We start from the raw sequence: 15,581 nt of genomic DNA, 5'->3' as shown, positions 1-15,581 counted from the left end.
TGTTTATAGCATGATAAAGTGACAAACAAGATACTCCATCCGTTTCACAATGTAAGTCATTCTAGCATTTTCCACATTCATATTGATGTTAATGAATCTAGACATACATCAATATGAATGTGGAAAATGCTAGAATGACTTACATTGTGAAACGGATGGAGTACGTTTTTACCGTGCTTGGTTATTTTAAGAATGAAATGAAAAAAAAAACAGGGGAAAGGGGAGAGCTCTCTTAAATTATCACGATTTTTTTTCCTGGAGGTACTAACCGCTTTGTGATCAGTCCGCTAGTTCATGCAAATCTGACTTAGGCCGTGTTCGGTACGCAAAACGAAGTTCGTTTTATTGCATGATTAATTAAGTATTAAGTATTTTTTTAAAAAAAATAGATTAATATGGTTTTTTTAAACAACTTTCATATAGAAAGTTTTTACATAAATCACACCGTTTAGCAGTTTGAAAAACGTGCGCGCGGAAAACGAGAGGTGGGTTGGGAAAATGGGGGAGAAGAACACAGCCTAAGTTATCATGGCCAAGGAGAACAATCGCCCGACAAATAGTTGAGCTCGGTCTGATACAGAATGCTGAAAGGTAAAATCTTATTCACTCGGACACTTCAAAGCTACAGTAGAATTGTGCGACAACTCTTGAATCATATGCATGGCTCCTGGGCACAAGCTGTACACAACCTATGAAGAGAAACGGTAAGCACTATATATCCCTTTGCCTCGTATGCAGCCTATGCTTCATGACTTATAAACAGAGAGCAACAATGTGCTGGGATGCTGCTGCTACGACAAATGCTTCGCCTAAAGTTGGCACTTCATAGCAGGGAATGCAGCTCCCGGGGGGGAGGGATCACACCGGATACAGATCAGGGTTTGTGAAGAAGCTCATGGACAGTCTGAGCAAGCTTAGCTTCACCCCTGATGCCTTCGATCCACCTGGCGTTGATCAGCACCCTCTCGAGGCTCTGCTTCAGTGTCCTCTCGTACCCGGGCTTAGTGCGGGTCGCGAAGAACTGGGAGATCTCTGCTTCCTTCTCTTTCGAGGTGAACTACCGGCAAACAAAGAAGCAGCATGTTTCAGCAAATGGCATGATGAGAGATAACTCGTGCGGAATTGAACAGAGAATGCAGATGAGTAATACCAGTGTAACAATAGATCTTATGAAATCCGATATGAGGGAACTTCCTGAAAATGCCTCCGAGATACGATCCCAGTTTTCCTGCATCCGAACGAAACAACATTTGTAAGCTCAACATTTTCTATTACTTCATTGCATGTTTAATACTCCCTCCGTCCCCAAATATAAGGGAGTCTAGGTTGTTTCGGAGAAATTAAGGATAGAGGAAAAATACTATGAGCCCATCATTAAATAATGAGGGGTGTGTAGGGAGTGGGAGGGTGGTTGGGGCAATATGGGGAGAAATTTGAATCACGGGTGGTTGGAGGGATTAGCAGGACTCTATGACACCTTGTTTGCGAGGACAAATTTTGAATGTGTGAATCTCTTATATTTGGGGACGAAGGGGGTATTTTGTAAGGAAATGGATAGAAGCAAGATAAACAAGAGTGGAAGTTACTAATTCTCAAACAAGGGTAACCCATTTGATTTATCATTCAAAGTGTTCTTCGGAGAGGCTACTTGCATAGGTTCATAGCAATAAAGACTGATTTTCAAAAGTCATGGAAATTTTCGAGAATAATTAGTAATATAGCATATGCGGTAATCTACCATCCTACAAAATTTCTTTGTAAAACATGACTTGTACAAGGAGGCAAAAAAAGACAATATCATCAGGGAGTGAAGTGACTTTAAAAGAAGGATTCAATGGGTAAGGTAACATGAAAATAATATAGTGTAAAATAGTCCAGCAAAGTAGCTAAGGAAACTATAATTGTCCTTTTCTCTTACAAATATAACCCCCATTTGACGTATCTACACAATTCGATTACTTGAAGGAAATGCTACTTGAAGAAAGCACGAAATTTAGCTATTTACTTATAATTTTGAATGTAGAAAATTTGCATAATTTTGATGCTTTCTAGGGCAGAAAAAACATCCAATAAGTGGATATTTCATTATATTTAAAGATCCTAGGAGAATCACATGCTTCAAAGGTCCAGATATCACAAATTTTATGTTGCGGTAACGCATAGAGGTAACTGGACTTTTTGTACCTTCAACCAGGACCATGCAGTTTCACGTGCCTCTATTATGACACCTCCAAGCACACGATATGCATCTTGATTGCGAACCTATAAGCAAGAGAAACAAATGAGACCTGTATATAACTTACAGGTAGCTAATGTAAAAGTATAAGTTCAATCAGGTCCTTCCAATGGAGTCATGGAAGAAAAAAACCATTTAGCAATTTACCTCATCTGTGAAAATTAAATTCAATGATTCAAGAACAATATCCTTATCCTGGCAAGAAGAAAGTGTGCCTACAGATAAGGAGACAGAGCCCTCAGGAAGTCTGGATAACCCAAAATATCAGCAAGCATTGTTAACACAAGATGGCTGAGAAGATATCAACCTAAGACACGTAACTTTTCCTCCCCTTCAGCTGATTTCCTGTAGACCTTTAGAAGAGCATCATAACCAGATCTGTTTGTGCTACTAACATTATGCATCACAGAGAGGTATGCAGCCTGAAAAAAAAATGCAAAATATACAGAGATGAATTCGTCTTCAAATAGAAGATATACAGATATCAATTCATTTTTGTAAAAAAAGATACAGATGAGTCAAAAAAGAAAGAGGACCATGTAAAGTAGGGGTAAAAGAAGGACCTTTCTAGTATCTGGAGTAAGAAGGGAAGTGTTGCGATCATCAAAGAAGATTTGGAAACGCCTGAATCCCTCATTTATAGTCTTATCATGCCCAAGCTGAACAAGGGCAACCAAAAGCATTGGTCTGAGCATTGCATTCAGGTGGCTTTCACCATCTTTAGGGTCCCAACCTAATTTTCTGCAAATAAAATTTATGTCATCGTGTATGCATGGCCACAAAGGAAGGCATGTTTAACAAACATACACATAGTATGAACATACAATGGGAAATAATATATTGAGAACTAAAAAGCAGCAAACATGGTAAACATACTTAGCAGGCGGGAGAAGAAGCTTGATAAAAAGTTGCTTGATGTCACCAGCCAGGTCAGGAGTAGCATCAATTGATATTTTCGCAACACTTGAAGTTACCTGACAAGCCAAAGTAAAAGATATATACAAATCATTGCCAACGAATAACTGAATATCCTGGAATTTAATTCAACATAAAATACACATACAGAATTTATGTGTGAAAGAACACTGTAATCAGCCTCGTCACGGAACGCATACAGCAAGTGGAGCAACGATGACAATGTTTGCTTGCAGGCAATAGAAAGGGCATGTGCATCGTCCACAATGCCTGTAATATAGTGTTATAACACCTTTAATCGCTGCAATAGCGCCCAGGAAAAAAAACATTGCAATAGAAATTTAATAGTGCCACAGGTTGTGTTTACCAATTTCGTCCATTAGAGAGAGCTTCTTGGCCTGCAATGCATTTCGAAGTGCAGCTGTAAGCTCATCATCATATTTAACCCTATAAAATCCTGTTTCATCAATGTTCAACTTAATCCAAAAGTTTCCACCCTTCTGTCGGCTATCACATTGCGAAACAATGGCCTTTATGTTATCATGTTTATGTTTCAACAATAATCTTTTCTGTTTATCATGTGAACAGCATCCTAAAGTTATAGGGACAATCCAGATGCCAGCACCAGAGGTTCCATTTAACAAAAATTGGTCCTGTGACAAAAAAGAGAGAGAGAGAGAGCGTCAGAAATGCGTCAAAACAGAATTTGACCCGTGTGCCGTTGAAATTTTGATATTATGGGAACTACTTGTGGAACTTGTCTTGCACTGAAAGGGCAACGTAAATTCTAGTCAGCCAATTACATCTTCATAAATAGCAGGCACAAAAATTAAACTAAGATGAAGTTCTGTCATAATTTTTTTATGTAATATTTGTCATAAACATTTCATACAGGATTTTAATTTAGGAATTGTACCTCACTAATCATACCTCGGCAAAATAGAAAGGAAAAGCAAACCATATGCATAATGAATTTACATATAGGTGGTTCAGAAGTAGATGAATGTGCAGTACATTGGAATGACGCTACTCTTTTCGATAATTTATTACCTGTTCAAGTTCCAAGTCGTGCCCTTTAAGCTTCACGCTGATAACAGGATAACCTTGTTGCTTCGTCCACGTAGTCATCAAATCCTTGACAGGTTCACCAGATACCTCTTCAAGAACAGCCCACAAGTCCTCGGTTTTAGCATTTGAGTAGGCATACTTTTTTATATATGAAGTTAATGCTTTCTGAAAGAGTAACAGTTCCACAAGTTTAGTACAAGAGGATGCATTAGGAGAATTTGTGGAGTCACACAGCAATAATGAAGAAACAAGATAAAGAAGTAAGCAAGAATTGACCTTCGATAAATATGTAATTAACAAAAATGGAGCTTTATCATATTAGTGGGTTTACAATTTGTTCATATTTATGATATGATCAACAAAAAAAGGGCAAAGATAGCTCCAACTCCTGTAACTTGTACATGGTGTTACAGGTTGTAAATTGTTACCCACCCTAGAGAAGTACACAAGATGGCCATCAAACCCTTATTGAAGTTGTGCCTCTCTCTACAGGATTAATATTTTCATCTGTTGAATCTTGCTTCTTTATATCATTTGAGTATATGTCCAAAAGTACCATGCAAGTACGTGCAATGAAGTATTAATGGTTGACTCGTCATCGATAACAGGGTACTCGTTAAACAAAAGCAAGATGATTAGGGGGGAAATGGTAATATTTGCCCTAAAAAATATAGGAAGCTTTTAAAAAAAGAATTTCACTTACAAAATCACTAACAAAAGAACATTAACACCAATTGTATCGCCTAAGGATCATTCACGCATTTAAAATATTGGAAACTTGGAATATCCAAAGGTCCACTTGACGTTTTTCAACTAAATGAATAGTGGACAGACTAAAGGGTCAATGCTTCCTCCGAGAGCAAAGAAAGAAAATGGTTTGGGGTAATTTTCATACGCTTCTAAGCAATACAGTTGAGCAAAAGGTGCTCACTACAGATAAGAATAACACGATTCTGAAGAATTTCAAGGAGAGCCAGTATGAAACCTGAAAACGCTCTGCACCTAGGTAACTTTGTAGCATACGAATAACAGAAGCACCCTTGTCATAGCTAATGGCATCGAAAATCTCATCTACCTCACTGGCATGGTGTATTTCAACCTGAGTAAACAGCAACAAATATTGAAACAAATCACTAGTCAGCATTGAAACAAAATGTTAAAGTGCCACCAGCTGAAGTGTAATTGTATTGGTGCACTTATTAATTTGACCTCAAAATTAACATTTCCATCTTATTACCACATAGAAAAGTCAAGATTCAACAGTGAATTAGCTAGTGGATATTTAAGAATGTAACCAGCATATTATGCATCAGCGTCACTTATCATGGTCAAAATTTGCACAACAATATATTCTCTACTTTCTACAGCGATATAATGCATAGCATTTACGGTTTTAGACAAATTTGGTGTACACCATAAGAAATGCATCAATGTTTTGAACCATTGAACCAGAGTACCAGACCATGGCATGTATCAAACAGCTATTACCTCAATAGGATGGGACTCAGCTTGTGAATCCAATTTGAGAGCAGAGGTTGTACTATCAAGAAACTGTGTCCAGATATTCCATTGAGGGAAAAAAGAATCTACTGACAAATGGCTCATCTGTCGAAATAAAAGGTCCAACCATTCAGTATACAGTAGTATCCTGATATTAAATTTCTAAAATTCAGTGTTGTATAATTGATTACCCATGTAGCAAAACCCTCGTTTAGCCACAAGTGAGTCCACCATTCCATGGTTACAAGATTACCAAACCATTGATGAGCCAGTTCATGTGCCACGGTAATTGCAACCTAAAAAGAACAGTTGCTTACACTGAAGGAATTTGGACGTCCCAAAGAAAATGTCTAATAAATAATAATGCATCACTATTTACAAAGTGAACCATAAATGATGAAATATGTAACTAAAAAGAATCTGAGTTATGATATATACATTCTGTTTGAAAGATGCTGATGAAGACTGCTCATCAAAAAGCAAAGAAACTTCCCGGTAAGTGACCAATCCATAGTTCTCCATGGCCCCAGCAGCGAAATCAGGAATAGCAACCATGTCCAACTTAGGGAGTGGATATGGAGTATCAAAGTAGCTAGAGCACAGAAGGAATGAACTATTGGTTAATGATTTAATTCAAGCAACAACCTTGGGCACATAGAATATGCATTAGCTGAATTATTATAGTTGTTTAGAAACTAATTAGAAAGCAATACAGGTACAGGTTGTGATCATACTCTTTGTAGAAATTCAATGACTTCACTCCAATATCTAGTGCAAACTTCCCTTGACTACTCTTACCAACTTGAGTGTACACACGGACTTTGTTGCCTGAACACAATTAAACACACTAATGAAATGGAATGTAAAAGGGAAAAAATGGCTCCTAAAGCACCTTCAATGTGAGAAACTATGAACCATCAACAATGTTGAATTACTGGGACGAGAATAAAGATGGTTACCTTCCGATGTTACACCTTCTACATAATCAAACAAACCAACAACTATGGCCACCAAATAAGTTGACATAAGCGGCGATTCTTCGTAGTGGATGGTCTTGATAGGACCAGCAATTGTCTCACAAGCTACTGGCATGTTGGACAATGCTACTAGCTCAGATGGAACTTCAAGTGTTAACTTGAACTTTGCCTGAAAATATTAAATATGAAGAGGGGAAACAACAGAAAAAATAGATATGATATGTCAACACATATTGCATCAAACATCTGGACAAGAAAATTATGATTATTGAACAAGTCGTGCTATCATAAGAATTAACCTTGAATGCAGGCTCATCCCAGCAGGGGAAGCACCGTCGAGCATCCACAGCCTCAAACTGTGTCACCGCCATGTTTTTTGTCTCCCCTTTATACTCATATTTACTGCAACGAATGGCATTTTCTCATATGAAAATGTAGATGATACACACAACTTGTCGAAATAGACCCAAAGCACAGATTCATAACTACTTTCCAACCACATGCTTGCATAAAAAGCCCTCAGCATCTATAGAAAAGTATTCTTGCAACTGATTTGTGAATCACAATCAATATAAGTGCAAAGTAGGCAGACCATCAGACTATATATTTATCAGTTATCTCCTTTGCCTACAACTCCACGATTTTGCACTGACGATTCCGAGCATTTCAACAGAGGTTCACGGAATAAAGCAGAAATTTCAACAAACGAAAGTGCCAGCTTTCAGGCTGTGAACTTGCCACTGCCATTGGTGATTTAAATGCATTAAAAATTACCTTCGGTAAAATCCCCTCATCTGATCGTTGAGCGTGCCGTTGAAGTCCATGGCGAGCACGCCCTCGCCGAGCGGCAGCTCCCCGTCGAACTCCAGCACCAGGATCTCGTCGTCCTCGAACAGCGACACCTCCGTCGGCGCCAACCCCTGCAACCAACCCCAACCACGGCGAGTGAGACTGCGGCGCGGCGAGGAGGAGGAGGAGGAGGAGAAGGTGCAGAGAGGTCTATATATCTACTACCTGGAAGCGGATGGAGGCGCGGTCGACGGCGAGGTCGGCGGCGTTGAGGACGAGGAAGCGGGTGGGCGCGGAGACGTCGACGACCACGGACGCGTCGCCGGTGAAGACGCATGCGTCGAGGTCGGGCCGGAGGCGGAGCTCGTACCGCCGCGGCGCCGCGAACCGCGGCAGCCTCGCCTGCCCGCGGAACTGGTCGGCCGAGCCCGCCGGAGCCGGAGCCGGCGCCATCGCCGCCGGTGAAGGGGAAGGAGCCGGGGCCGCTTTGAGATTCGTGCACTGCGCGCGGGATTAAGAGAAAAGATTCGGGTTTAGTTAAGGCCGAGAGAGAGAGAAGAAGGGAAGACGCGGCGAGCAAAGGCGAAGCGTGCGGGGTTTGGTTTTATAATCTATCGGAAGTAGGAGTATTAACGTCTAGCCAACGACTGACAGTGACAGTCAAATTATCATCACAGCAAAAAAAAAAAAAAGTCAGTTTCATCCGAATCTACTCCACATGTTTCATACTCCTACTTATATAGCGGAAGTTTTCTTTTTACACACACGCACACACCACTACACACGTAACACCCCACTAATATGTCCCCTAACACATGCTCTAAGAGACGGAAACTAGCGACACATCACTGATCTCACTAAAATCATGTTCGAAAGTTCATTTGCATATACGTAATATTCGTGGGCACCAGAATTTAAATTATGGTGGGTAAAATTATACACCCACAACTCTACCACGCATCACTGGTGCTTCTACTAGCAGAAGTTTTTATAATGAATGAAGCATTTGTGAACATACGCACACTAATACGTTTCTAACCCACATTAAAAGAAATGGAGACCGTTCTAATTGAATAATGATGCTATGGAAATGACTAGGACGGTATTTTAGTCAGAACTAAACCGTTCTATTTATAGAATCATGAAGTTAGTTTAAGTCCAGATTAAACGTCTTTCAGAGTTCATTGCTCGACGAATATGGTAGCACATAGGCTCGTAAAAGAAGTTGTTTCTCTAGCTGTTTTACAGGGTATTTGTTCCTAAGGGTTTTATTCTATCTTCTCAAGAGGACGATTGTACAAATGTGACTTAAATAGAGTTACTACTTACTCCCTCCGTCCAAAAATAAATAAATCTGGGACTGGATGTGACATATCCTAGTACAACGAATCTGGACAGATGTATGTCCAGATTCATTGTATTAGGATGTGTCATATCTAGTATTAGATTGGTTTTTTATGGGATGGATGAAGTACGCAGTTTCTCAAAAAAAAAAAGAAGAAAATAAATACTCCCTCCTTCAAAAAAAAATATGAGACATATTTCATTCTTCGATTTCTCAAAAAATATGAGTCCTGTGTGCTAAATTAAATTGTTGATTGAAAACCAAGAAGCCATTCTAATACTTATTGGTTACATGTTCATTGGTTTTGCTATATGGTGAGTGAGTTAATTGCTTTTTGGTTTTGATGTTTTGATGAAAAAGGAATAGGCCTTATATTTTTGGAAGGAGGGAGTAGAGACCAGCAGCAACTCCCAATACCATCAATAAATCCCACTGAAAACGTCCTTATTGTGTACTTAATATACGTGGACAACGAATTTTAAACCCAGATGAGTTACCCTCCTTTATTGTGAACTCATTTAAACCCTTAATATACGTCTATTAATTGTGAACTCATTTTTAGCTCCAAATGTTACACTCGAAATTCTAAAACATTTCCAAGTTCAAACCATGGTTATGTGAAATTTATAACGTGCAAAGGATCAAACAAAACCTGCAGGATCGATGATTACTGTTTTATACCGTGTTTGTTGCTGGCGTTGTAACTATGGATCATTATTCTAGATTTCACCAACGATGTTTACTGCTCCCTTGGTTTTAAAATATAGGATGTAGGACTTTGGCCAACAAGTAATATTTATATAACACGAAAAATATAATTATAAAAAAGTATTTTTGAATACGAATCGAGTGGTATCATTTTTTTTCAAAAGGATACATTTAATGAAGTAACTGTTGGTCAAGACTTTAAAAAACAAAATACATCCTGTAACTTAAAACGAAGCGAGTACAATATTAAATTGTTAACCATACATATCGAATCTTATATAGTTTGGTCACCAATACTTGATGCTCCACGAATTTAAATAAATTTTGATGCATAATACTCCCTCCATCTCATAATTATTTTGACACAATTAACTTTACCAATAAAGTTGGACCAGTCATCTTATTAAAATAATCGTGTAAATGCTATTTATTTTGTCATCATTTGTTTTGTTATCAATGATATTTTAAGTGTGACTTATATATTTTTCATATTTGCATATAATTTTTAAATAAAACGAGCGATCAAACTACATCAGTCGCGTCAAATATTTATGATGAGAGGGAGCTAGTGCTTTTCTATTTTGCCGTTGTTTCTTTTTGAAATATTTTGCCGAGATATTTTTATTTGCTGTTCTTAATATAAGATCGATGTCATCTTTTATGGGCCACGTGGAACATAATTGCTCCCTCAAAGTGAAGGTGTGTCACACTGTCACTCTACATTAATCACCCAATATTTTCGATTTTCATACTGAAACGCAGCACGTGCCTTGAACAGCTTAAACACGGGGCCCAGGGTGATCAGGATATTATAAAATGATATCCAAATTCTGTAGCGCATATTTTGTTTGTTCTTGAGCTGCTCTCATGCGCATGTCTGTGAATGGATCATAAACAAATGAGCATGTGCACTGCGTTGGTTCATTTTTTTTTTCTATTTTAACACATGGGAGCATATCCAATTATTGTCGCTGATGTTTGAGAGAAATATAATCGAAAAAGGATCACATGATGAAGTAATGATAATTCGATTGAAAGCATAATTTTTATTAATTCAAATCAGCTTCATAATGAATGGTGCCACTTTATGAAAAATGGGAATGGCAACGGCACCGACAAGCGCAATAATGCAAAAGGGCGTTTCAGTTATTATCGTATCCTATTATCATTAATGAGTTTTTTTAAAGATGCCTTGATCGAGCAATTATATGCAGCTCCAACATATATGACAAATTCCTATCGATAAGCGTCACGCACTATTCTACTATGGGCGAATAAGCTTGTTAATTAGAGTTGATTCAGGGGATTAATCAGGATGAAGAAGCTTTGTTGTCGGTTGTCACATTACGAATCCACTGCACTTTGAACAGCAGACGAAATTGGAATTAGAGCAGAGTGGGTGCAGTAGACTAACTTAGTGGACTATAAAATATGCTATGTCATTCTAATTTCTATATATGTGGAGAAAGAACTAAAGGAAAATAAAGTGGGCGACTCATCGTCAGTTGATAGCACAATCTATCGCACTCCGTAACAGACGTGCAGTCGGTGCTGATCTTTTTTAAAAAAAAGAAAAAAAAACATGTGTTTTGTGCAGCCGTAAGGGTGTTCACAATGCACACACATGACATGTGGCAAAGTCTATCCAACTATGCACAATGTCCGTGTGGAGGAGAGAAGGAGGTGGGACCCATGTAAAAACTAGGTTCGTGTGGCTTGTTTTGGCTCCGAGAACCTCAACTAAATTTGTCAGAGAAAAAGCATGCCACACACAGAGCAGGAGAGAGAGGGAAGAAGCTCGCCGGAGAAGCCACTTCCACGCCGAAGAAGCTCGCCGGAGAGGGAGAGGAGTAGGAGCGCCGCTGCCGCCGCCGTTGTCCGTGGCTCTGTGCCTGCGCCCCGCCGTCATCCACAGTGCCGCGGCCGTGAGATCCGCTGCGCCGCTTGACGCCGTTTTCGTCTTCTGCCACGCCACTCAAAGGTGCCGCGGCCGCTCGACGCCGCCGCCGTCATCCGCCGTGCCGAGCTCCACCGAAGACGGCGAGATGAGGGGAGAGAGAGAGGACCGGACGAGAGGCGACGAGGAGGAGGTGAACGAGAAGGCACCTAGCCGCCCCGCCGCTGCCGCTTAGGAAGAGGAGAGGGGGGTTGGATCTCGCCACCCCGCCGCTCCGCCGGGCCGCCCTCGATCCGCCACCGCCGTCGCCGCCGCTCGGGCCGTCCCGGCGCTCGCGCCTCGCGCCGCCCTCGATCCGCCGCGGGCGACATCGCTGCTCGCGCCGAGGAAGACGCGGACGAGGTGGCGGGGGCACGCAAGAGGAGACGTGGCCAAGTCTGCCGCCGCCGTCGGGCGCCGAGCCCGTGGGATGCCGTTCGCCACCGCCACCGCCATTGAACACTGAGGCGGGTAGGGGAGGGAGGCAGGCGCCGATGGGGTTGCCCGAAGATGGAGAGGAATCTGTTGGGAGGGGATGGATGGGAAAGGTAAAGAGGAGAGAGAGAGATAGGTGAAAGATGAAAAAGTGATGTTGGTGGAGCCATTTCAATTAGCTTGCACTGTGGGTTAAGTTGCTTGGTACAAGTTCCATCCAATGTGACATCCCCAGGCAGAACAAATAATGTGACGCATTGCTCTTGTCCTAACAAGCCCATCCTGCCCTAGTGAATTAGCGATCTTCCCTCCCCGTGCACTCCTTTTAACTTGCTCTTAGGCATTTTCCATCATACTTAAGTTGGTCACGCGTGTATAATAATTCTGTTGACGAGACTATGATTAAATTGTCTGTCCTCTCTTACCGATTTAAGCAACGTATCGATGGGTACGTCACCTACCATTAAAAGAATAATTAAATAGAATCAGAGACGGATCTAGAAAGAACTAACAGGAGGGCTGAACAAACTATACAAAACTATAGTCCACTCTTCTAATAGATATATGTCAAAAAAATTTAGTAGTGAGTGGGGATTCAAGACCCCATAGCTGCATGGCATATCTGCCACTGACCATAATAATAATTAGTCGTAAATGCGAGCACCTATGTCAAGTTTAGGACTTGAACCCGGGTGGATTATTTTCACCACAAGAAATTTAACTAGTTGATATACGTTCAATTCGTAGCTAGAGGTCTAAATTTAAGCCCTAGTAAACACAACTTAAAAAGGTTGCAATATGCTTGTTCTTTAAGCTGATCCCAAAGAAGCTTCCATGCGGGGAAAGAATCATGCTGCTCTAATCATTTTCCTTATAGCGCATAAACCATACAACAACAAATAAAATAAATAAATAAATAAATAATATGTAAATCTAACATAAAAATATACCACGATGAAAGGACTTCAAAATTTGGTTGTGGCTGATAATAAGTTAACAAGAAGACGATGAGAAGCACAAGAGGAAAAAAAAAACTCTCATGGAATAGGTATCACCCGGCCCGGCCCGGCCCAGGGTGAATGGAAGTGGGCCTCAAAGATTAATGGCCCTACTTTACTGAACGTACAGCCCAGCATGTTGACGGTCCAAAGGCTGCATGAAAGCAGCAGAAGCAGGAGACCTGAACCTCAACAGCTGGTGCCCTACTACTGGTCACTGCGGATAGCATTCATGGCGCAGCTAACATACAGTAACATGCAGTGATCCACCCTTGCATGCGCACGCTACAACCACCAGTCTACACAGATCTGGGTATGACCGTGAATACGACACAACTAACCTAGCCCGTGATTCCACGAGCATTAATTAGTCAATGCCAAATATGTTAGTACTCCCAACCTACAGTAGACAATCCAGAACGTATTCTAACATGCTTTGATTTAGAGAAAAAACATAGCAGTATTTTAGAGGATTTCAATTCTACTATATAAAAAATTTCTATAAATACTTTTGAATCAAAGAAATGAATCCTATCCAATCATTTGAAACTCCTATGGAATAGACAATCCTATAGAGATTTTGGAGGAAATTTAGCAAGAGCTCAAAGCTCTTGGAAATTTTGCTTTGGGTCTATCTCCCTCATCCGATTTTTGAGTTTTTCCTACGGTTTAAACGGTTATTTATGTGTGTTTTTCTATATTTTGCAATCATTTGTTTTACATTTTAATTCCTGTTAGAATCCTGTGTTTTTTCTATTTCTTCGTTTTTTTATTTCTGCGATTCAAAGGGATCCTAACTATTACGAATGTCCTTATACTATATTACTCAATTTCTAGGACGCCCTCTTTCGATAATATGCAGTGATATAGCATATATAGAATTGAACTTAATTTCTAAAAAAGGTTTTGAATGTCACTTTGGTAAACGTAATTTTCTATTCGGAGATATTTACAGAACCTGCTGGTAAATTAAGGATTAGTATTGTAGTATTTTTGAGAATATATATACTTGTTAGTATTATATTATCCTTTATCCAATTTGATCATCGGATATACTTCCTCTCTCTTTAATATTATAAGTTATTTGATTTTTTCTTAGTTATAATTTTTTGGGTTTAACTAAATTTATAGAAAAAATAGCACCATTTACAACACCAAATTAGTTTAATTAAATATAGCATTAAATATATTTTGATAATATATTTGTTTGTATTGAAAATGTTATTACTATAATTTTTCTATAAATTTAGTCACATTAAATAAGTTTGAAGTAGAAAAAAAAATCAAATTAAACGACTTATAATATGAAAGGAGAGAGTATATATGTATAGTAAGTATGGACGGTGTACATCCAGTTTAAACATAGAGTCTGGATATTAATCAAAATTTTAAAAATATTTATGCACGTGTACATCCAGTTTAAATATAGAGTCCGGATTTGAATCAAGATTTTAAAAATATTTATGCACAAGGAAATATATGTTCCTGTGACCATGCCGTAAAGATACTTACGAGATAAGTTGGCAACGCAACACCACTTAAATCTATTCGCCATTGACATTTCCACGTATATACGCCTACAATAGTAGAGTTATAAACCCAGTCACTTACCTGCGTGGAAGCGCCCCCGCCGCCACCGCCGCCGCCGCCGCAGTGCCGCCCCAGCCTCCGCCCGCGTTCCCCGCCGCCGTACCTCATCTCCTCCGCCGCCGCCGCCGCCGCGGCAGCGACGACGACGACGACGAGCGGCAGGAGCAGCAGCGCCGCCGCAGTGGCGGCTCGAGCCATGGAGAACGAAATCAAAAGCCCGGCCCCTTCTTCTTCTCTCTCACTTCTCACTCACTCACTCACGCACGCACGCACGCCGCCGGCGACCTAAGCACACGGTGGTTTCCCCCTCTCTCCGGCGAGGTGGTCTCCTCCTCCAATTCTCCTCGGCGAGTGCGTGCGTGCGCGGGCGGTGGCGCGCATAAGTAGGGCTAGGCTTGGACTGGAGCGCGCGCGGTTGCGCCGGCTACGTTGACCGGGGAAGTTGTAAGCTTAGCTCTATCTCGTCTCGTCTCTCTCTGCTAGTAGCAGCCAGTCAAGCGATGCGATCGATATGATTCAAACCTGAAAAAAATCGATGTCACTTCTCCCGGATCGATCCGTCGATATCGATCGATAACGACGGCGAAAGACGCCAACAAGGAAAACAAATTAACCAACCACTCAGCTTGTACTGTCTACTACTTCCCGTCCAAAACAATCGAATTTTAGCTATTAATTGCAAGTTAAAATTTTAACTATATGTATTTAATGGATGGTTATTGTGTTATTTGGATTGAAATGTAATGTGATCGACCAACATTAAACCAGACTAGTCTACAATCTACAAGTCTATATCCTCCGTCTAAAAAAAAGACAACTTTTACCTATGTAATTAAGTATCTAGACGTTGGCTATATCTAGATACATAGTCAAAAATTGTTTTTTTAAGGATAGGAGTACCGATTAGCATCACCAAGGTTCCCGTAACATCCTCTCAAGTCCAAAATTAGAGACTTTTAGGTGATACAATCCCTCCAACAAATCTTCTAACCACCTACTGCTGTGTCTGGAAATATAACTAGTCTTAGGCCCTGTTTGTTTCAGTTAAGATTATTGTAACTAGATTATTAAATCAGATTACTAT

At 40.2% G+C, this 15,581-nt stretch overlaps 1 protein-coding gene across 1 annotated transcript; it reads right to left on the bottom strand.

Moving 5' to 3' along the window:
- Nucleotides 1–555: 555 nt before the first annotated feature.
- On the bottom strand, nt 556–14,919 carry LOC4346854 (aminopeptidase M1-C-like). Its single transcript, NM_001422737.1, has 20 exons — nt 14,519–14,919; nt 7,711–7,986; nt 7,471–7,616; nt 6,996–7,098; nt 6,679–6,865; nt 6,454–6,547; nt 6,158–6,311; nt 5,911–6,015; nt 5,708–5,824; nt 5,205–5,318; nt 4,202–4,384; nt 3,519–3,804; nt 3,300–3,421; nt 3,113–3,210; nt 2,800–2,977; nt 2,544–2,658; nt 2,384–2,451; nt 2,185–2,262; nt 1,151–1,228; nt 556–1,057 (listed from the first exon to the last, which is right to left on the bottom strand). Exons 1-20 carry the CDS (start codon nt 14,693–14,695, stop codon nt 875–877), a joined length of 2,862 nt encoding a protein of 953 aa, NP_001409666.1. The 5' UTR covers nt 14,696–14,919; the 3' UTR covers nt 556–874.
- Nucleotides 14,920–15,581: the final 662 nt, after the last annotated feature.

Source organism: Oryza sativa, chromosome 9 (assembly GCF_034140825.1).
Source record: "Oryza sativa Japonica Group chromosome 9, ASM3414082v1".
NCBI lineage: Eukaryota > Viridiplantae > Streptophyta > Magnoliopsida > Poales > Poaceae > Oryza > Oryza sativa.
Note: the sequence above shows the minus strand (reverse complement) of the source record. Positions and strands in the feature narration are given on the sequence as shown.

What these genes read in the sequence shown, in the direction of transcription:
- LOC4346854 (NM_001422737.1), bottom strand. Translation starts at nt 14,695, where the DNA reads ATGGCTCGAGCCGCCACTGCGGCGGCGCTGCTGCTCCTGCCGCTCGTC. An exon ending in TAGGTGCAGAGCGTTTTCAG is followed by an intron (nt 4,385 to 5,204) that starts GTTTCATACTGG and finishes TTACTCTTTCAG; the next exon opens with AAAGCATTAACTTCATATAT. An exon ending in CTCTCTAATGGACGAAATTG is followed by an intron (nt 3,422 to 3,518) that starts GTAAACACAACC and finishes ACTATATTACAG; the next exon opens with GCATTGTGGACGATGCACAT.